This window comes from Salmo salar, chromosome 09, assembly GCF_965601325.2.
Source record: "Salmo salar chromosome 09, fSalSal1, whole genome shotgun sequence".
Taxonomy (NCBI): Eukaryota; Metazoa; Chordata; class Actinopteri; order Salmoniformes; family Salmonidae; genus Salmo; species Salmo salar.
In genome coordinates this window covers 82,790,946-82,811,873 of record NC_138299.1, presented here as the reverse complement: position 1 = coordinate 82,811,873, position 20,928 = coordinate 82,790,946, and the positions used below count along the sequence as shown (strand labels likewise).

At 54.3% G+C, this 20,928-nt stretch overlaps 1 protein-coding gene across 1 annotated transcript in view; it reads right to left on the bottom strand.

Annotated features, from left to right (window-relative positions):
• Window positions 1-20,928, bottom strand: part of slit3 (slit homolog 3 (Drosophila)) — a 394,481-nt gene that overhangs the window by 89,400 nt on the left and 284,153 nt on the right. Inside the window, 1 exon segment of the mRNA XM_045724040.2 lies at window positions 796-946. Within this exon segment, the coding sequence (XP_045579996.2) occupies window positions 796-946 (151 nt within the window).

Genomic DNA, 20,928 nt, shown 5'->3' with positions numbered 1-20,928 from the left:
GTGTGGTGTGTGTGTGTGTGTGTGTGTGTGTGGTGTGTGGGTGTGTATGTGGTGTGTGTGGTGTGTGTGTGGTGTGTGTGTGTGTGTGTGTGTGTGTGGTGTGTGTGTGTGTGTATGTGGTGTGTGTGTGTGTGGTGTGTGTGTGGTGTGTGTGTGGTGTGTGGTGTGTGTGTGTGTGGTGTGTGTGGTGTGTGTGTGGTGTGTGTGTGTATGTGGTGTGTGTGTGTGTGTGTGTGTGTGTGTGTGTGTGGTGTGTGGTGTGTGTGTGGTGTGTGTGTGGTGTGTGGTGTGTGGTGTGTGTGTGTGTGGTGTGTGTGGTGTGTGTGTGGTGTGTGGTGTGTGTGTGTATGTGGTGTGTGTGTGTGTGTGTGTGTGTGTGTGTGTGTGTGTGTGTGTGTGTGTGTGTGTGTGTGGTGTGTGGTGTGTGTGTGTGTGTGGTGTGTGGTGTGTGTGTATGTGGTGTGTGTGTGTGTGGTGGGGGTGTGTGTGGTGTGTGTGTGGTGTGTGTGTGTGTGGTGTGTGTGGTGTGTGGTGTGTGTGTGTGTGTATGTGGTGTGTGTGTGGTGTGTGTGGTGTGTGTGTTCTCCTACAGGTCTGTGGTGTGTGTGTGGTGTGTTTGGTGTGTGTGTGGTGTGTGTGATGTGTGTGTAGTGTGTGTGGTGTGTGTGTGTGGTGTGTGTGGTGTGTGTGTGTGTGATGTGTGTGTGGTGTGTGGTGTGTGTGTGTGTGGCGTGTGTGTGGTGTGTGTGGTGTGTGTGTGTGTGTGGCGTGTGTGTGGTGTGTGTGTGCTCCTACAGGTCTGTGGTGTGCTCGGGGAGGTGTGGGGGCAGTTTGGTCAGTTTGAGGTTGGAACAGTCCACCACGGTGCCCTCACAGCGACACTTCTCTGGACACACCAGGTCCTGGAAACACTCTCCACTCAGTCTGCTACGGTAGTCCTCTGTACCTGGGGAGGAGACAGAGGGGGGGGGGGACAGGAACAGGAGAGTGGACAGGAGAGTGGACAGGAGGGGGAACAGGAGAGGGACAGGAGAGGGATAGGAGAGTGGACAGGAGAGTGGACAGGAGAGTGGACAGGAAAGGGACAGGAGGGTGGACAGGAAAGGGACAGGAGAGGGACAGGAGGGTGGACAGGAGAATGGACAGGGGAGGGACAGGGGTGGGACAGGAGTAGGGACAAGAGGGGGGACAGGAGAGCGACAGGAGGGTGGACAGGAGTAGGACAGGGGAGGGACAGGGGAGGGACAGGAGTAGGGACAAGAGGGGGGACAGGAGAGCGACAGGAGGGTGGACAGGAGTAGGACAGGAGAGTGGACAGGAGAGTGGACAGGACAGTGGAGAGGAGAGGGACAGGAGAGGGACAGAAGAGTGGACAGGAGGGGGGACAGGAGAGTGGACAGGAGGGGGGACAGGAGAGGGACAGGAGAGTGGACAGGACAGAGACAGGAGAGTGGACAGGAGAGAGACAGGAGAGGGACAGAAGAGTGGACAGGAGGGTGAACAGGAGGGGGGACAGGAGAGGGACAGTTGAGGGACAGAAGAGTGGACAGGAGCGGGACAGGAGGGTGGACAGGAAAGTGGACAGGAGGGGGGATATGAGAGGGACAGGAGAGGGACAGGAGAGTGGAGAGGAGAGGAGAGTGGACAGGAGAGTGGACAGGAGGGGGGATATGAGAGGGACAGGAGAGGGACAGGAGAGTGGACAGGAGAGGGACAGTTCAGGAGAGAGACAGGAGAGGGACAGGAGAGGGACAGGAGAATGGACATGAGGAGAGACAGGAGAGGGACAGGAGAGAGACAGGAGAGGGACAGGATAGGGACAGGAGAGGGACAGGAGAGTGGACAGGAGAGGGACAGTTCAGGAGAGAGACAGGAGAGGGACAGGAGAGTGGACAGGAGAGGGACAGGAGATGGACAGGAGAGTGGACAGGAGAGTGGACAGGAGAGGGACAGGAGAGGGACAGGAGAGTGGACAGGAGAGGGACAGGAGAGTGGACAGCAAAGGGACAGGAGAGTGGAAAGGATAGGGACAGGAGAGGGACAGGAGTGTGGACAGGAGAGGGACAGTTCAGGAGAGAGACAGGAGAGGGACAGGAGAGTGGACAGGAGAGTGGACAGAAGGGGAGACAGGGGAGGAAAAGGAGAGGGACAGGAGAGTGGAAAGGAGAGTGGACAGGAGGGGAGACAGGAGGGGAGACAGGAGAGGGACAGGAGAGAGACAGGAGAGAGACAGGAGAGGGACAGGAGAGTGGACAGGACAGGGACAGGAGAGTGGACAGGAGAGTGGACAGGGGAGGGACAGGAGAGAGACAGGAGAGGGACAGGAGGGTGGACAGGAGGGGAGACAGGAGGGGATACAGGAGAGGAACAGGAGAGAGACAGGAGAGTGGACAGGAAGGGAGACAGGAGAGGGACAGGAGAGGGACAGGAGAAACAGGAGAATGGACAGGATGGGAGACAGGAGAGGGGCAGGAGAGACAGGAGAGTGGACAGGATGGGAGAACGGAGAGGGACAGGAGAGCGACAGGAGAGTGGACAGGAGAGTGGACAGGAGGGGAGACAGGAGAGGGGCAGGAGAAACAGGAGAGTGGACAGGATGGGAGACAAGAGAGGGGCAGGAGAGACAGGAGAGTGGACAGGAGGGGAGACAGGAGAGGGACAGGAGAGGGAGACCGGAGAGGGACAGGAGAAACAGGAGAGTGGACAGGATGGGAGACAAGAGAGGGGCAGGAGAGACAGGAGAGTGGACAGGAGGGGAGACAGGAGAGGGACAGGAGAGCGACAGGAGAGTGGACAGGAGGGGAGACAGGAGAGGGACAGGAGAGGGAGACCGGAGAGGGACAGGAGAGAGACAGGAGAGGGACAGGAGGGGAGACAGGAGAGCGACAGGAGAGTGGACAGGAGGGGAGACAGGAGAGGGACAGGAGAGGGACAGGAGAGGGACAGGAGAGTGGACAGGAGGGGGACAGGAGAGAGACAGGAGAGGGACAGGAGAGGGAAAGGAGAGTGGACAGGAGGGGGACAGGAGAGAGACAGGAGAGGGACAGGAGAGGGACAGGAAAGTGGACAGGAGAGTGGACAGGAGGGGAGACAGGAGAGAGACAAGAGAGTGGACAGGAGGGGAGACAGGAGAGGGACAGGAGAGACAGGAGAGTGGACAGGAGGGGAGACGGGAGAGGGACAGGAGAGGGACAGGAGATGGACAGGAGAGTGGACAGGAGGGGGACAGGAGAGAGACAGGAGAGGGACAGGAGAGGGAAAGGAGAGTGGACAGGAGGGGGACAGGAGAGGGACAGGAGGGGAGACAGGAGAGCGACAGGAGAGTGGACAGGAGAGGGACAGGAGAGGGACAGGAGGGGAGACAGGAGAGCGACAGGAGAGACAGGAGAGTGGACAGGAGGGGAGACAGGAGAGGGACAGGAGAGACAGGAGAGTGGACAGGAGGGGAGACAGGAGAGGGACAGGAGAGACAGGAGAGTGGACAGGAGGGGAGACAGGAGAGGGACAGGAGAGGGACAGGAGAGGGACAGGAGAGTGGACAGGAGGGGGACAGGAGAGAGACAGGAGAGGGACAGGAGAGGGAAAGGAGAGTGGACAGGAGGGGGACAGGAGAGAGACAGGAGAGGGACAGGAGAGGGACAGGAAAGTGGACAGGAGAGTGGACAGGATGGGAGACAGGAGAGAGACAGGAGAGTGGACAGGAGGGGAGACAGGAGAGGGACAGGAGAGGGACAGGAGAGGGACAGGAGAGTGGACAGGAGGGGGACAGGAGAGAGACAGGAGAGGGACAGGAGAGGGAAAGGAGAGTGGATAGGAGGGGAGACAGGAGAGGGACAGGAGAGGGACAGGAGAGGGACAGGAGAGTGGACAGGAGAGTGGACAGGAGGGGGACAGGAGAGGGACAGGAGAGGGACAGGAGAGTGGACAGGAGGGGGAAAGGAGAGAGACAGGAGAGGGACAGGAGAGGGACAGGAAAGTGGACAGGAGAGTGGACAGGAGGGGAGACAGGAGAGAGACAGGAGAGTGGACAGGAGGGGAGACAGGAGAGGGACAGGTGTGGGACAGAGGATGGACAGGAGAGGGACAGGAGGGGGACAGGAGAGGGACAGGAGAGGGACAGGAGAGTGGACAGGAGAGTGGACAGGAGGGGGAAAGGAGAGAGACAGGAGAGGGACAGGAGAGGGACAGGAAAGTGGACAGGAGAGTGGACAGGAGCGGAGACAGGAGAGAGACAGGAGAGTGGACAGGAGGGGAGACAGGAGAGGGACAGGTGTGGGACAGAGGATGGACAGGAGAGGGACAGGAGAGGGACAGAGGGTGGACAGGAGAGGGACAGGAGAGGGACAGAGGGTGGACAGGAGAGGGACAGGAGAGGGACAGAGGGTGGACAGGACAGACCATCACGGAACTGTGACATTGAGGGAAAACCTCAAATGCTGATTTGCTTAGCCCGGTCCCTGTGCTGTCTTTCATTGTCCCAGGGATCTGGGACCAAGCTTGCTTACTATAGGCATTGAATTATGCATATGCCTATTACTGGAACGCAATGCCTCTCAAACATACACTATACAGAACACACACACATGAACAAAGGACACCCCCTCACACACCTATGAAACATTTTAAAAATAGCACACACACACACACACACCTACAAAATAATTTGGAAGAAAACAGTTGACAAAAAGGTTAATTCCAGGAGGTTAGTTGCTTGGAGATGTTTTGACAGAGTAATACAGGGTTGTTTTTCCGTAACGCCGGGTGTTAGATGGTTGTAAGTCTGGTTCCCATCACACAAGCCTTTCCTTGGCACCGCTGTTTATGTTACTCATCCCATCTCTATCTCCAACAGTGATCCAAGAGAGCCTCTGACAATGCAAGCTCCAAGAACCACAGCCCAGAACCAGACAGGGCACGCCGGATGAGAGGCTCAGCTGGGGTCTCTTTCCTCTCTCTCTGCTGTGAAAACACTGGGCCTGGCTCAAACACTAGGCTTGGCTCAAACACTGGGCCTGGCTCAAACACTGGGCCTGGCTCAAACACTGGGCCTGGCCCAAACACTGGCTCACACTGGCTGCCTTCCAAAGGGCATCCTATTCCCTATATAATGCATTACTGTTGGCCAGAGCCCTATGGACCCTATGGACCCTGGTCAAAAGTAGTGCACTACATATGGACTAGGGTGCCATTTTGGATGCAGACAAGTGCCATGCAGGAGCAGGACAGCAGGGTGACAGAAAGCAGAAGGAGGAGGAGGAGGAGGAAGAGGAGGGGGAGGAAGAGGACTCTTCAACAACACGGAGGAAGAAGCGAGGATTGTAGTGTACCACTTTGTAGTCTCCGTCTGTGAAGGAGGGAGGGAACGGAGGGAAGCCTCATCTTTTCTCTTTTCCTCCTCTCACCATCACCGGAAAGAAGGGCTGGGGCCGTGGATCTGTCCCAGAATGCCATGCTGCAGGCATATGGTGTGGGCGGGCCGGGCGGGTGTGTCCAGCGGTCCCTGGTGCTTGACGGAACCATGTGAGGCGAGTGTAGGCGGCGGCACATGGTTAGATCAAGCACAAGAGACAGCTGCACCAGGTAGAGAGAAGAACAGGTAGGTAGGCAGGTAAGTAGTGAGGCAGAGTGAGGGTGAGCTGACGGCCACAGGAACATGAACAGACAGGAACAGACAGGAGGAGCCAGGACAGGAAGCTGATCGAGGTGACTGACTGACAGCCTGGACTCCCTCCAGACAGGACCTCCTCTTTCCTCCCAACACCAACACTGTCCCTCCCCTCAACCATGCTCAATGGGCAGGGCCCCCAGTGGCCACACTGTACTGCACTGTCTGTAACCCCCCAGCATTGGGGAAAGCCACAAACACAGGAACACAAATAGACAGCCCGGTGTGAATATCAATTAGATGGGATAGAGGGAAAGACAGGGAGAGAGGGAGGGAGGGAGGGAGAGAGAGAGGGGTGAGAGAGAGGGTGAGAGAAAACAATGCAAGCTCTCTTGTACTTTTTATGCAAGCACGCACATGGATACACACACACACACACACACACACACACACACACACACACACCAGGCTTCCATCTCAGAGACATACACACAGTGTGACCACAGTTTATCGGTGTTCCTGTTGTGCTTGCTATTGTGTTTCTGTATTGAATTTGCCCAGCCTGTAATTAGGAGAACCCAGGGTTATTATCAAAGGGAAAGCACCAATGGAGAGGAGCTGCCTTAACCCCGTTGTCCTCTCCTCTTCTCCCCGTGGGGGGCCGTATCTGTGGGGCCCCCCTCCTGACTTGACTCTCCACCTGAGAGGCAGTGACGGGTGTGATTTGTGAGCTCGCCCCACACACCGATATAGACAGACACCCTGGCCTCAAGCCTTCCTCTCTTCTGCTACAAACCAGACAACTGGGAAACCCAAAGAGGCGGCGAGAAAGAAAAAGATGGAGGGGGGGAGGAGAAACAGAGAGAAAGAGTGGTAGGGGGGAGGAGAAACAGAGAGAAAGAGTGGTAGGGGGAGGAGAAACAGAGAGAAAGAGTGGTAGGGGGGAGGAGAAACAGAGAGAAAGAGTGGTAGGGGGGAGGAGAAACAGAGAGAAAGAGTGGTAGGGGGGAGGAGAAACAGAGAGAAAGAGTGGTAGGGGGAGGAGAAACAGAGAGAAAGAGTGGTAGGGGGGAGGAGAAACAGAGAGAAAGAGTGGTGGGGGGAGGAGAAACAGAGAGAAAGAGTGGTAGGGGAGGAGAAACAGAGAGAAAGAGTGGTAGGGGGGAGGAGAAACAGAGAGAAAGAGTGGTAGGGGGAGGAGAAACAGAGAGAAAGAGTGGTAGGGGGAGGAGAAACAGAGAGAAAGAGTGGTAGGGGGGAGGAGAAACAGAGAGAAAGAGTGGTAGGGGGGAGGAGAAACAGAGAGAAAGAGTGGTAGGGGGGAGGAGAAACAGAGAGAAAGAGTGGTAGGGGGGAAGGAGAAACAGAGAGAAAGAGTGGTAGGGGGATGAGAAACAGGGAGAAAGAGTGGTAGGGGGGAGGAGAAACAGAGAGAAAGAGTGGTAGAGGGAGGAGAAACAGAGAGAAAGAGTGGTAGGGGGATGAGAAACAGGGAGAAAGAGTGGTAGGGGGGAGGAGAAACAGGGAGAAAGAGTGGTAGGGGGTAGGAGAAACAGAGAGAAATAGGCAGAGGAGGGGGGAGGAGAAACAGAGAGAAAGAGTGGTAGGGGGGAGGAGAAACAGAGAGAAAGAGTGGTAGGGGGAGGAGAAACAGAGAGAAAGAGTGGTAGGGGGGAGGAGAAACAGAGAGAAAGAGTGGTAGGGGGGAGGAGAAACAGAGAGAAAGAGTGGTAGGGGGGAGGAGAAACAGAGAGAAAGAGTGGTAGGGGGGAGGAGAAACAGAGAGAAAGAGTGGTAGGGGGAGGAGAAACAGAGAGAAAGAGTGGTAGGGGGAGGAGAAACAGAGAGAAAGAGTGGTAGGGGGAGGAGAAACAGAGAGAAAGAGTGGTAGGGGGGAGGAGAAACAGAGAGAAAGAGTGGTAGGGGGGAGGAGAAACAGAGAGAAAGAGTGGTAGGGGGAGGAGAAACAGAGAGAAAGAGTGGTAGGGGGAGGAGAAACAGAGAGAAAGAGTGGTAGGGGGGAGGAGAAACAGAGAGAAAGAGTGGTAGGGGGGAGGAGAAACAGAGAGAAAGAGTGGTGGGGGGAGGAGAAACAGAGAGAAAGACGGATAGGGGGGAGAAAAACAGAGAGAAAGAGTGGTAGGGGGAGGAGAAACAGAGAGAAAGAGTGGTAGGGGGGAGGAGAAACAGAGAGAAAGAGTGGTAGGGGGGAGGAGAAACAGAGAGAAAGAGTGGTAGGGGGGAGGAGAAACAGGGAGAAAGAGTGGTAGGGGGGAGGAGAAACAGAGAGAAAGAGTGGTAGGGGGGAGGAGAAACAGAGAGAAAGAGTGGTAGGGGGGAGGAGAAACAGAGAGAAAGAGTGGTAGGGGGGAGGAGAAACAGGGAGAAAGAGTGGTAGGGGGGAGGAGAAACAGAGAGAAAGAGTGGTAGGGGGAGGAGAAACAGAGAGAAAGAGTGGTAGGGGGGAGGAGAAACAGAGAGAAAGAGTGGTAGGGGGGAGGAGAAACAGAGAGAAAGAGTGGTAGGGGGGAGGAGAAACAGAGAGAAAGAGTGGTAGGGGGGAGGAGAAACAGGGAGAAAGAGTGGTAGGGGGGAGGAGAAACAGAGAGAAAGAGTGGTAGGGGGAGGAGAAACAGAGAGAAAGAGTGGTAGGGGGGAGGAGAAACAGGGAGAAAGAGTGGTAGGGGGGAGGAGAAACAGGGAGAAAGAGTGGTAGGGGGGAGGAGAAACAGAGAGAAAGAGTGGTAGGGGGGAGGAGAAACAGAGAGAAAGAGTGGTAGGGGGGAGGAGAAACAGAGAGAAAGAGTGGTAGGGGGGAGGAGAAACAGAGAGAAAGAGTGGTAGGGGAGAGGAGAAACAGAGAGAAAGAGTGGTAGAGGGGAGGAGAAACAGAGAGAAAGAGTGGTAGGGGGAGGAGAAACAGAGAGAAAGAGTGGTAGGGGGGAGGAGAAACAGAGAGAAAGAGTGGTAGGGGGAGGAGAAACAGAGAGAAAGAGTGGTAGGAGGGAGGAGAAACAGAGAGAAAGAGTGGTAGGGGGGATGAGAAACAGAGAGAAAGAGTGGTAGGGGGGAGGAGAAACAGAGAGAAAGAGTGGTAGGGGGAGGAGAAACAGAGAGAAAGAGTGGTAGGGGGAGGAGAAACAGAGAGAAAGAGTGGTAGGGGGAGGAGAAACAGAGAGAAAGAGTGGTAGGGGGGAGGAGAAACAGAGAGAAAGAGTGGTAGGGGGAGGAGAAACAGAGAGAAAGAGTGGTAGGGGGAGGAGAAACAGAGAGAAAGAGTGGTAGGGGGGAGGAGAAACAGAGAGAAAGAGTGGTAGGGGGAGGAGAAACAGAGAGAAAGAGTGGTAGGGGGATGAGAAACAGGGAGAAAGAGTGGTAGGGGGGAGGAGAAACAGGGAGAAAGAGGCAGAGGAGGGGGGAGGAGAAACAGAGAGAAAGAGTGGTAGGGGGGAGGAGAAACAGAGAGAAAGAGTGGTAGGGGGAGGAGAAACAGGGAGAACAGAGAGAAAGAGTGGTAGGGGGAGGAGAAACAGAGAGAAAGAGTGGTAGGGGGAGGAGAAACAGAGAGAAAGAGTGGTAGGGGGGAGGAGAAACAGAGAGAAAGAGTGGTAGGGGGAGGAGAAACAGAGAGAAAGAGTGGTAGGGGGGAGGAGAAACAGGGAGAAAGAGTGGTAGGGGGGAGGAGAAACAGAGAGAAAGAGTGGTAGGGGGGAGGAGAAACAGAGAGAAAGAGTGGTAGGGGGGAGGAGAAACAGAGAGAAAGAGTGGTAGGGGGGAGGAGAAACAGAGAGAAAGAGTGGTAGGGGGGAGGAGAAACAGAGAGAAAGAGTGGTAGGGGGGAGGAGAAACAGAGAGAAAGAGTGGTAGGGGGGAGGAGAAACAGAGAGAAAGAGTGGTAGGGGGGAGGAGAAACAGAGAGAAAGAGTGGTAGGGGGGAGGAGAAACAGAGAGAAAGAGTGGTAGGGGGGAGGAGAAACAGAGAGAAAGAGTGGTAGGGGGAGGAGAAACAGAGAGAAAGAGTGGTAGGGGGGAGGAGAAACAGAGAGAAAGAGTGGTAGGGGGAGGAGAAACAGGGAGAAAGAGTGGTAGGGGGATGAGAAACAGAGAGAAAGAGTGGTGGGGGGAGGAGAAACAGAGAGAAAGAGTGGTAGGGGGGAGGAGAAACAGAGAGAAAGAGTGGTAGGGGGGAGGAGAAACAGAGAGAAAGAGTGGTAGGGGGGAGGAGAAACAGAGAGAAAGAGTGGTAGGGGGGAGGAGAAACAGAGAGAAAGAGTGGTAGGGGGGAGGAGAAACAGAGAGAAAGAGTGGTAGGGGGGAGGAGAAACAGAGAGAAAGAGTCAGAGGAGGGGGGAGGAGAAACAGAGAGAAAGAGTGGTAGGGGGGAGGAGAAACAGAGAGAAAGAGTGGTAGGGGGGAGGAGAAACAGGGAGAAAGAGTGGTGGGGGGAGGAGAAACAGAGAGAAAGAGTGGTAGGGGGAGGAGAAACAGAGAGAAAGAGTGGTAGGGGGAGGAGAAACAGAGAGAAAGAGTGGTAGGGGGAGGAGAAACAGAGAGAAAGAGTGGTAGGGGGGGAGGAGAAACAGAGAGAAAGAGTGGTAGGGGGGAGGAGAAACAGAGAGAAAGAGTGGTAGGGGGGAGGAGAAACAGAGAGAAAGAGTGGTAGGGGGGAGGAGAAACAGAGAGAAAGAGTGGTAGGGGGGAGGAGAAACAGAGAGAAAGAGTGGTAGGGGGGAGGAGAAACAGGGAGAAAGAGTGGTGGGGGGAGGAGAAACAGGGAGAAAGAATGGTAGGGGGGAGGAGAAACAGAGAGAAAGAGTGGTAGGGGGGAGGAGAAACAGAGAGAAAGAGTGGTAGGGGGGAGGAGAAACAGAGAGAAAGAGTGGTAGGGGGGAGGAGAAACAGAGAGAAAGAGTGGTGGGGGGGAGGAGAAACAGAGAGAAAGAGTGGTAGGGGGGAGGAGAAACAGAGAGAAAGAGTGGTAGGGGGGAGGAGAAACAGAGAGAAAGAGGCAGAGGAGGGGGGAGGAGAAACAGAGAGAAAGAGTGGTAGGGGGAGGAGAAACAGAGAGAAAGAGTGGTAGGGGGGAGGAGAAACAGAGAGAAAGAGTGGTAGGGGGGATGAGAAACAGAGAGAAAGAGTGGTAGGGGGGAGGAGAAACAGAGAGAAAGAGTGGTAGGGGGGAGGAGAAACAGAGAGAAAGAGTGGTAGGGGGGAGGAGAAACAGAGAGAAAGAGTGGTAGGGGGGAGGAGAAACAGAGAGAAAGAGTGGTAGGGGGGAGGAGAAACAGAGAGAAAGAGTGGTAGGGGGGAGGAGAAACAGAGAGAAAGAGTGGTAGGGGGGAGGAGAAACAGAGAGAAAGAGTGGTAGGGGGAGGAGAAACAGAGAGAAAGAGTGGTAGGGGGGAGGAGAAACAGAGAGAAAGAGTGGTAGGGGGGAGGAGAAACAGAGAGAAAGAGTGGTAGGGGGGAGGAGAAACAGAGAGAAAGAGTGGTAGGGGGGAGGAGAAACAGGGAGAAAGAGTGGTAGGGGGGAGGAGAAACAGAGAGAAAGAGTGGTAGGGGGAGGAGAAACAGAGAGAAAGAGTGGTAGGGGGGAGGAGAAACAGAGAGAAAGAGTGGTAGGGGGGAGGAGAAACAGAGAGAAAGAGTGGTAGGGGGGAGGAGAAACAGAGAGAAAGAGTGGTAGGGGGGAGGAGAAACAGAGAGAAAGAGTGGTAGGGGGGAGGAGAAACAGAGAGAAAGAGTGGTAGGGGGGAGGAGAAACAGAGAGAAAGAGTGGTAGGGGGGAGGAGAAACAGAGAGAAAGAGTGGTAGGGGGGAGGAGAAACAGAGAGAAAGAGTGGTAGGGGGAGGAGAAACAGAGAGAAAGAGTGGTAGGGGGGAGGAGAAACAGAGAGAAAGAGTGGTAGGGGGAGGAGAAACAGAGAGAAAGAGTGGTAGGGGGGAGGAGAAACAGAGAGAAAGAGTGGTAGGGGGGAGGAGAAACAGAGAGAAAGAGTGGTAGGGGGGAGGAGAAACAGAGAGAAAGAGTGGTAGGGGGAGGAGAAACAGAGAGAAAGAGTGGTAGGGGGGAGGAGAAACAGAGAGAAAGAGTGGTAGGGGGAGGAGAAACAGAGAGAAAGAGTGGTAGGGGGGAGGAGAAACAGAGAGAAAGAGTGGTAGGGGGAGGAGAAACAGAGAGAAAGAGTGGTAGGGGGAGGAGAAACAGAGAGAAAGAGTGGTAGGGGGGAGGAGAAACAGAGAGAAAGAGTGGTAGGGGGAGGAGAAACAGAGAGAAAGAGTGGTAGGGGGAGGAGAAACAGGGAGAAAGAGTGGTAGGGGGGAGGAGAAACAGGGAGAAAGAGTGGTAGGGGGGAGGAGAAACAGAGAGAAAGAGGCAGAGGAGGGGGGAGGAGAAACAGAGAGAAAGAGTGGTAGGGGGGAGGAGAAACAGAGAGAAAGAGTGGTAGGGGGAGGAGAAACAGGGAGAACAGAGAGAAAGAGTGGTAGGGGGAGGAGAAACAGAGAGAAAGAGTGGTAGGGGGAGGAGAAACAGAGAGAAAGAGTGGTAGGGGGGAGGAGAAACAGAGAGAAAGAGTGGTAGGGGGAGGAGAAACAGAGAGAAAGAGTGGTGGGGGGAGGAGAAACAGGGAGAAAGAGTGGTAGGGGGGAGGAGAAACAGAGAGAAAGAGTGGTAGGGGGGAGGAGAAACAGAGAGAAAGAGTGGTAGGGGGGAGGAGAAACAGAGAGAAAGAGTGGTAGGGGGGAGGAGAAACAGAGAGAAAGAGTGGTAGGGGGGAGGAGAAACAGGGAGAAAGAGTGGTAGGGGGGAGGAGAAACAGGGAGAAAGAGTGGTAGGGGGGAGGAGAAACAGAGAGAAAGAGTGGTAGGGGGGAGGAGAAACAGAGAGAAAGAGTGGTAGGGGGGAGGAGAAACAGAGAGAAAGAGTGGTAGGGGGGAGGAGAAACAGAGAGAAAGAGTGGTAGGGGGAGGAGAAACAGAGAGAAAGAGTGGTAGGGGGGAGGAGAAACAGAGAGAAAGAGTGGTAGGGGGAGGAGAAACAGAGAGAAAGAGTGGTAGGGGGGAGGAGAAACAGAGAGAAAGAGTGGTAGGGGGGAGGAGAAACAGAGAGAAAGAGTGGTAGGGGGGAGGAGAAACAGAGAGAAAGAGTGGTAGGGGGGAGGAGAAACAGAGAGAAAGAGTGGTAGGGGGGATGAGAAACAGAGAGAAAGAGTGGTGGGGGGAGGAGAAACAGAGAGAAAGAGTGGTAGGGGGGAGGAGAAACAGAGAGAAAGAGTGGTAGGGGGGAGGAGAAACAGAGAGAAAGAGTGGTAGGGGGGAGGAGAAACAGAGAGAAAGAGTGGTAGGGGGGAGGAGAAACAGAGAGAAAGAGTGGTAGGGGGGAGGAGAAACAGAGAGAAAGAGTGGTAGGGGGGAGGAGAAACAGAGAGAAAGAGTGGTAGGGGGGAGGAGAAACAGAGAGAAAGAGTGGTAGGGGGGAGGAGAAACAGAGAGAAAGAGTGGTAGGGGGGAGGAGAAACAGAGAGAAAGAGTGGTAGGGGGGAGGAGAAACAGAGAGAAAGAGTGGTAGGGGGAGGAGAAACAGAGAGAAAGAGTGGTAGGGGGGAGGAGAAACAGAGAGAAAGAGTGGTAGGGGGGAGGAGAAACAGAGAGAAAGAGTGGTAGGGGGGAGGAGAAACAGAGAGAAAGAGTGGTAGGGGGGAGGAGAAACAGAGAGAAAGAGTGGTAGGGGGGAGGAGAAACAGAGAGAAAGAGTGGTAGGGGGGAGGAGAAACAGAGAGAAAGAGTGGTAGGGGGGAGGAGAAACAGAGAGAAAGAGTGGTAGGGGGGAGGAGAAACAGAGAGAAAGAGTGGTAGGGGGGAGGAGAAACAGAGAGAAAGAGTGGTAGGGGGGAGGAGAAACAGAGAGAAAGAGTGGTAGGGGGGAGGAGAAACAGAGAGAAAGAGTGGTAGGGGGGAGGAGAAACAGAGAGAAAGAGTGGTAGGGGGGAGGAGAAACAGAGAGAAAGAGTGGTAGGGGGGAGGAGAAACAGAGAGAAAGAGTGGTAGGGGGGAGGAGAAACAGAGAGAAAGAGTGGTAGGGGGGAGGAGAAACAGAGAGAAAGAGTGGTAGGGGGGAGGAGAAACAGAGAGAAAGAGTGGTAGGGGGGAGGAGAAACAGAGAGAAAGAGTGGTAGGGGGGAGGAGAAACAGAGAGAAAGAGTGGTAGGGGGGAGGAGAAACAGAGAGAAAGAGTGGTAGGGGGGAGGAGAAACAGAGAGAAAGAGTGGTAGGGGGGAGGAGAAACAGAGAGAAAGAGTGGTAGGGGGAGGAGAAACAGAGAGAAAGAGTGGTAGGGGGGAGGAGAAACAGAGAGAAAGAGTGGTAGGGGGGAGGAGAAACAGAGAGAAAGAGTGGTAGGGGGGAGGAGAAACAGAGAGAAAGAGTGGTAGGGGGGAGGAGAAACAGAGAGAAAGAGTGGTAGGGGGGAGGAGAAACAGAGAGAAAGAGTGGTAGGGGGGAGGAGAAACAGAGAGAAAGAGTGGTAGGGGGGAGGAGAAACAGAGAGAAAGAGTGGTAGGGGGGAGGAGAAACAGAGAGAAAGAGTGGTAGGGGGGAGGAGAAACAGAGAGAAAGAGTGGTAGGGGGGAGGAGAAACAGAGAGAAAGAGTGGTAGGGGGGAGGAGAAACAGAGAGAAAGAGTGGTAGGGGGGAGGAGAAACAGAGAGAAAGAGTGGTAGGGGGGAGGAGAAACAGAGAGAAAGAGTGGTAGGGGGGAGGAGAAACAGAGAGAAAGAGTGGTAGGGGGGAGGAGAAACAGAGAGAAAGAGTGGTAGGGGGGAGGAGAAACAGAGAGAAAGAGTGGTAGGGGGGAGGAGAAACAGAGAGAAAGAGTGGTAGGGGGGAGGAGAAACAGAGAGAAAGAGTGGTAGGGGGGAGGAGAAACAGAGAGAAAGAGTGGTAGGGGGAGGAGAAACAGAGAGAAAGAGTGGTAGGGGGAGGAGAAACAGAGAGAAAGAGTGGTAGGGGGGAGGAGAAACAGAGAGAAAGAGTGGTAGGGGGGAGGAGAAACAGAGAGAAAGAGTGGTAGGGGGGAGGAGAAACAGAGAGAAAGAGTGGTAGGGGGGAGGAGAAACAGAGAGAAAGAGTGGTAGGGGGGAGGAGAAACAGAGAGAAAGAGTGGTAGGGGGAGGAGAAACAGAGAGAAAGAGTGGTAGGGGGGAGGAGAAACAGAGAGAAAGAGTGGTAGGGGGGAGGAGAAACAGAGAGAAAGAGTGGTAGGGGGGAGGAGAAACAGAGAGAAAGAGTGGTAGGGGGGAGGAGAAACAGAGAGAAAGAGTGGTAGGGGGGAGGAGAAACAGAGAGAAAGAGTGGTAGGGGGGAGGAGAAACAGAGAGAAAGAGTGGTAGGGGGGAGGAGAAACAGAGAGAAAGAGTGGTAGGGGGGAGGAGAAACAGAGAGAAAGAGTGGTAGGGGGGAGGAGAAACAGAGAGAAAGAGTGGTAGGGGGGAGGAGAAACAGAGAGAAAGAGTGGTAGGGGGGAGGAGAAACAGAGAGAAAGAGTGGTAGGGGGGAGGAGAAACAGAGAGAAAGAGTGGTAGGGGGGAGGAGAAACAGAGAGAAAGAGTGGTAGGGGGGAGGAGAAACAGAGAGAAAGAGTGGTAGGGGGGAGGAGAAACAGAGAGAAAGAGTGGTAGGGGGGAGGAGAAACAGAGAGAAAGAGTGGTAGGGGGGAGGAGAAACAGAGAGAAAGAGTGGTAGGGGGGAGGAGAAACAGAGAGAAAGAGTGGTAGGGGGGAGGAGAAACAGAGAGAAAGAGTGGTAGGGGGGAGGAGAAACAGAGAGAAAGAGTGGTAGGGGGGAGGAGAAACAGAGAGAAAGAGTGGTAGGGGGGAGGAGAAACAGAGAGAAAGAGTGGTAGGGGGAGGAGAAACAGAGAGAAAGAGTGGTAGGGGGAGGAGAAACAGAGAGAAAGAGTGGTAGGGGGGAGGAGAAACAGAGAGAAAGAGTGGTAGGGGGGAGGAGAAACAGAGAGAAAGAGTGGTAGGGGGGAGGAGAAACAGAGAGAAAGAGTGGTAGGGGGGAGGAGAAACAGAGAGAAAGAGTGGTAGGGGGGAGGAGAAACAGAGAGAAAGAGTGGTAGGGGGGAGGAGAAACAGAGAGAAAGAGTGGTAGGGGGGAGGAGAAACAGAGAGAAAGAGTGGTAGGGGGGAGGAGAAACAGAGAGAAAGAGTGGTAGGGGGGAGGAGAAACAGAGAGAAAGAGTGGTAGGGGGGAGGAGAAACAGAGAGAAAGAGTGGTAGGGGGGAGGAGAAACAGAGAGAAAGAGTGGTAGGGGGGAGGAGAAACAGAGAGAAAGAGTGGTAGGGGGGAGGAGAAACAGAGAGAAAGAGTGGTAGGGGGGAGGAGAAACAGAGAGAAAGAGTGGTAGGGGGGAGGAGAAACAGAGAGAAAGAGTGGTAGGGGGGAGGAGAAACAGAGAGAAAGAGTGGTAGGGGGGAGGAGAAACAGAGAGAAAGAGTGGTAGGGGGGAGGAGAAACAGAGAGAAAGAGTGGTAGGGGGGAGGAGAAACAGAGAGAAAGAGTGGTAGGGGGGAGGAGAAACAGAGAGAAAGAGTGGTAGGGGGGAGGAGAAACAGAGAGAAAGAGTGGTAGGGGGGAGGAGAAACAGAGAGAAAGAGTGGTAGGGGGGAGGAGAAACAGAGAGAAAGAGTGGTAGGGGGGAGGAGAAACAGAGAGAAAGAGTGGTAGGGGGGAGGAGAAACAGAGAGAAAGAGTGGTAGGGGGGAGGAGAAACAGAGAGAAAGAGTGGTAGGGGGGAGGAGAAACAGAGAGAAAGAGTGGTAGGGGGGAGGAGAAACAGAGAGAAAGAGTGGTAGGGGGGAGGAGAAACAGAGAGAAAGAGTGGTAGGGGGGAGGAGAAACAGAGAGAAAGAGTGGTAGGGGGGAGGAGAAACAGAGAGAAAGAGTGGTAGGGGGGAGGAGAAACAGAGAGAAAGAGTGGTAGGGGGGAGGAGAAACAGAGAGAAAGAGTGGTAGGGGGGAGGAGAAACAGAGAGAAAGAGTGGTAGGGGGGAGGAGAAACAGAGAGAAAGAGTGGTAGGGGGGAGGAGAAACAGAGAGAAAGAGTGGTAGGGGGGAGGAGAAACAGAGAGAAAGAGTGGTAGGGGGAGGAGAAACAGAGAGAAAGAGTGGTAGGGGGGAGGAGAAACAGAGAGAAAGAGTGGTAGGGGGGAGGAGAAACAGAGAGAAAGAGTGGTAGGGGGGAGGAGAAACAGAGAGAAAGAGTGGTAGGGGGGAGGAGAAACAGAGAGAAAGAGTGGTAGGGGGAGGAGAAACAGAGAGAAAGAGTGGTAGGGGGGAGGAGAAACAGAGAGAAAGAGTGGTAGGGGGGAGGAGAAACAGAGAGAAAGAGTGGTAGGGGGGAGGAGAAACAGAGAGAAAGAGTGGTAGGGGGGAGGAGAAACAGAGAGAAAGAGTGGTAGGGGGGAGGAGAAACAGAGAGAAAGAGTGGTAGGGGGGAGGAGAAACAGAGAGAAAGAGTGGTAGGGGGGAGGAGAAACAGAGAGAAAGAGTGGTAGGGGGGAGGAGAAACAGAGAGAAAGAGTGGTAGGGGGGAGGAGAAACAGAGAGAAAGAGTGGTAGGGGGGAGGAGAAACAGAGAGAAAGAGTGGTAGGGGGGAGGAGAAACAGAGAGAAAGAGTGGTAGGGGGGAGGAGAAACAGAGAGAAAGAGTGGTAGGGGGGAGGAGAAACAGAGAGAAAGAGTGGTAGGGGGGAGGAGAAACAGAGAGAAAGAGTGGTAGGGGGAGGAGAAACAGAGAGAAAGAGTGGTAGGGGGAGGAGAAACAGAGAGAAAGAGTGGTAGGGGGGAGGAGAAACAGAGAGAAAGAGTGGTAGGGGGGAGGAGAAACAGAGAGAAAGAGTGGTAGGGGGGAGGAGAAACAGAGAGAAAGAGTGGTAGGGGGGAGGAGAAACAGAGAGAAAGAGTGGTAGGGGGAGGAGAAACAGAGAGAAAGAGTGGTAGGGGGAGGAGAAACAGAGAGAAAGAGTGGTAGGGGGGAGGAGAAACAGAGAGAAAGAGTGGTAGGGGGGAGGAGAAACAGAGAGAAAGAGTGGTAGGGGGGAGGAGAAACAGAGAGAAAGAGTGGTAGGGGGGAGGAGAAACAGAGAGAAAGAGTGGTAGGGGGGAGGAGAAACAGAGAGAAAGAGTGGTAGGGGGGAGGAGAAACAGAGAGAAAGAGTGGTAGGGGGGAGGAGAAACAGAGAGAAAGAGTGGTAGGGGGGAGGAGAAACAGAGAGAAAGAGTGGTAGGGGGAGGAGAAACAGAGAGAAAGAGTGGTAGGGGGGAGGAGAAACAGAGAGAAAGAGTGGTAGGGGGGAGGAGAAACAGAGAGAAAGAGTGGTAGGGGGGAGGAGAAACAGAGAGAAAGAGTGGTAGGGGGGAGGAGAAACAGAGAGAAAGAGTGGTAGGGGGGAGGAGAAACAGAGAGAAAGAGTGGTAGGGGGGAGGAGAAACAGAGAGAAAGAGTGGTAGGGGGGAGGAGAAACAGAGAGAAAGAGTGGTAGGGGGGAGGAGAAACAGAGAGAAAGAGTGGTAGGGGGGAGGAGAAACAGAGAGAAAGAGTGGTAGGGGGGAGGAGAAACAGAGAGAAAGAGTGGTAGGGGGGAGGAGAAACAGAGAGAAAGAGTGGTAGGGGGGAGGAGAAACAGAGAGAAAGAGTGGTAGGGGGGAGGAGAAACAGAGAGAAAGAGTGGTAGGGGGGAGGAGAAACAGAGAGAAAGAGTGGTAGGGGGGAGGAGAAACAGAGAGAAAGAGTGGTAGGGGGGAGGAGAAACAGAGAGAAAGAGTGGTAGGGGGGAGGAGAAACAGAGAGAAAGAGTGGTAGGGGGGAGGAGAAACAGAGAGAAAGAGTGGTAGGGGGGAGGAGAAACAGAGAGAAAGAGTGGTAGGGGGGAGGAGAAACAGAGAGAAAGAGTGGTAGGGGGGAGGAGAAACAGAGAGAAAGAGTGGTAGGGGGGAGGAGAAACAGAGAGAAAGAGTGGTAGGGGGGAGGAGAAACAGAGAGAAAGAGTGGTAGGGGGGAGGAGAAACAGAGAGAAAGAGTGGTAGGGGGAGGAGAAACAGAGAGAAAGAGTGGTAGGGGGGAGGAGAAACAGAGAGAAAGAGTGGTAGGGGGAGGAGAAACAGAGAGAAAGAGTGGTAGGGGGGAGGAGAAACAGAGAGAAAGAGTGGTAGGGGGGAGGAGAAACAGAGAGAAAGAGTGGTAGGGGGGAGGAGAAACAGAGAGAAAGAGTGGTAGGGGGGAGGAGAAACAGAGAGAAAGAGTGGTAGGGGGGAGGAGAAACAGAGAGAAAGAGTGGTAGGGGGGAGGAGAAACAGAGAGAAAGAGTGGTAGGGGGGAGGAGAAACAGAGAGAAAGAGTGGTAGGGGGAGGAGAAACAGAGAGAAAGAGTGGTAGGGGGAGGAGAAACAGAGAGAAAGAGTGGTAGGGGGGAGGAGAAACAGAGAGAAAGAGTGGTAGGGGGGAGGAGAAACAGAGAGAAAGAGTGGTAGGGGGGAGGAGAAACAGAGAGAAAGAGTGGTAGGGGGGAGGAGAAACAGAGAGAAAGAGTGGTAGGGGGGAGGAGAAACAGAGAGAAAGAGTGGTAGGGGGGAGGAGAAACAGAGAGAAAGAGTGGTAGGGGGAGGAGAAACAGAGAGAAAGAGTGGTAGGGGGGAGGAGAAACAGAGAGAAAGAGTGGTAGGGGGGAGGAGAAACAGAGAGAAAGAGTGGTAGGGGGGAGGAGAAACAGAGAGAAAGAGTGGTAGGGGGGAGGAGAAACAGAGAGAAAGAGTGGTAGGGGGGAGGAGAAACAGAGAGAAAGAGTGGTAGGGGGGAGGAGAAACAGAGAGAAAGAGTGGTAGGGGGGAGGAGAAACAGAGAGAAAGAGTGGTAGGGGGGAGGAGAAACAGAGAGAAAGAGTGGTAGGGGGGAGGAGAAACAGAGAGAAAGAGTGGTAGGGGGGAGGAGAAACAGAGAGAAAGAGTGGTAGGGGGGAGGAGAAACAGAGAGAAAGAGTGGTAGGGGGAGGAGAAACAGAGAGAAAGAGTGGTAGGGGGGAGGAGAAACAGAGAGAAAGAGTGGTAGGGGGGAGGAGAAACAGAGAGAAAGAGTGGTAGGGGGGAGGAGAAACAGAGAGAAAGAGTGGTAGGGGGGAGGAGAAACAGAGAGAAAGAGTGGTAGGGGGGAGGAGAAACAGAGAGAAAGAGTGGTAGGGGGGAGGAGAAACAGAGAGAAAGAGTGGTAGGGGGGAGGAGAAACAGAGAGAAAGAGTGGTAGGGGGGAGGAGAAACAGAGAGAAAGAGTGGTAGGGGGGAGGAGAAACAGAGAGAAAGAGTGGTAGGGGGGAGGAGAAACAGAGAGAAAGAGTGGTAGGGGGGAGGAGAAACAGAGAGAAAGAGTGGTAGGGGGGAGGAGAAACAGAGAGAAAGAGTGGTAGGGGGGAGGAGAAACAGAGAGAAAGAGTGGTAGGGGGGAGGAGAAACAGAGAGAAAGAGTGGTAGGGGGGAGGAGAAACAGAGAGAAAGAGTGGTAGGGGGGAGGAGAAACAGAGAGAAAGAGTGGTAGGGGGGAGGAGAAACAGAGAGAAAGAGTGGTAGGGGGGAGGAGAAACAGAGAGAAAGAGTGGTAGGGGGAGGAGAAACAGAGAGAAAGAGTGGTAGGGGGGAGGAGAAACAGAGAGAAAGAGTGGTAGGGGGGAGGAGAAACAGAGAGAAAGAGTGGTAGGGGGGAGGAGAAACAGAGAGAAAGAGTGGTAGGGGGGAGGAGAAACAGAGAGAAAGAGTGGTAGGGGGGAGGAGAAACAGAGAGAAAGAGTGGTAGGGGGGAGGAGAAACAGAGAGAAAGAGTGGTAGGGGGGAGGAGAAACAGAGAGAAAGAGTGGTAGGGGGGAGGAGAAACAGAGAGAAAGAGTGGTAGGGGGGAGGAGAAACAGAGAGAAAGAGTGGTAGGGGGGAGGAGAAACAGAGAGAAAGAGTGGTAGGGGGGAGGAGAAACAGAGAGAAAGAGTGGTAGGGGGGAGGAGAAACAGAGAGAAAGAGTGGTAGGGGGGAGGAGAAACAGAGAGAAAGAGTGGTAGGGGGGAGGAGAAACAGAGAGAAAGAGTGGTAGGGGGGAGGAGAAACAGAGAGAAAGAGTGGTAGGGGGGAGGAGAAACAGAGAGAAAGAGTGGTAGGGGGGAGGAGAAACAGAGAGAAAGAGTGGTAGGGGGGAGGAGAAACAGAGAGAAAGAGTGGTAGGGGGGAGGAGAAACAGAGAGAAAGAGTGGTAGGGGGGAGGAGAAACAGAGAGAAAGAGTGGT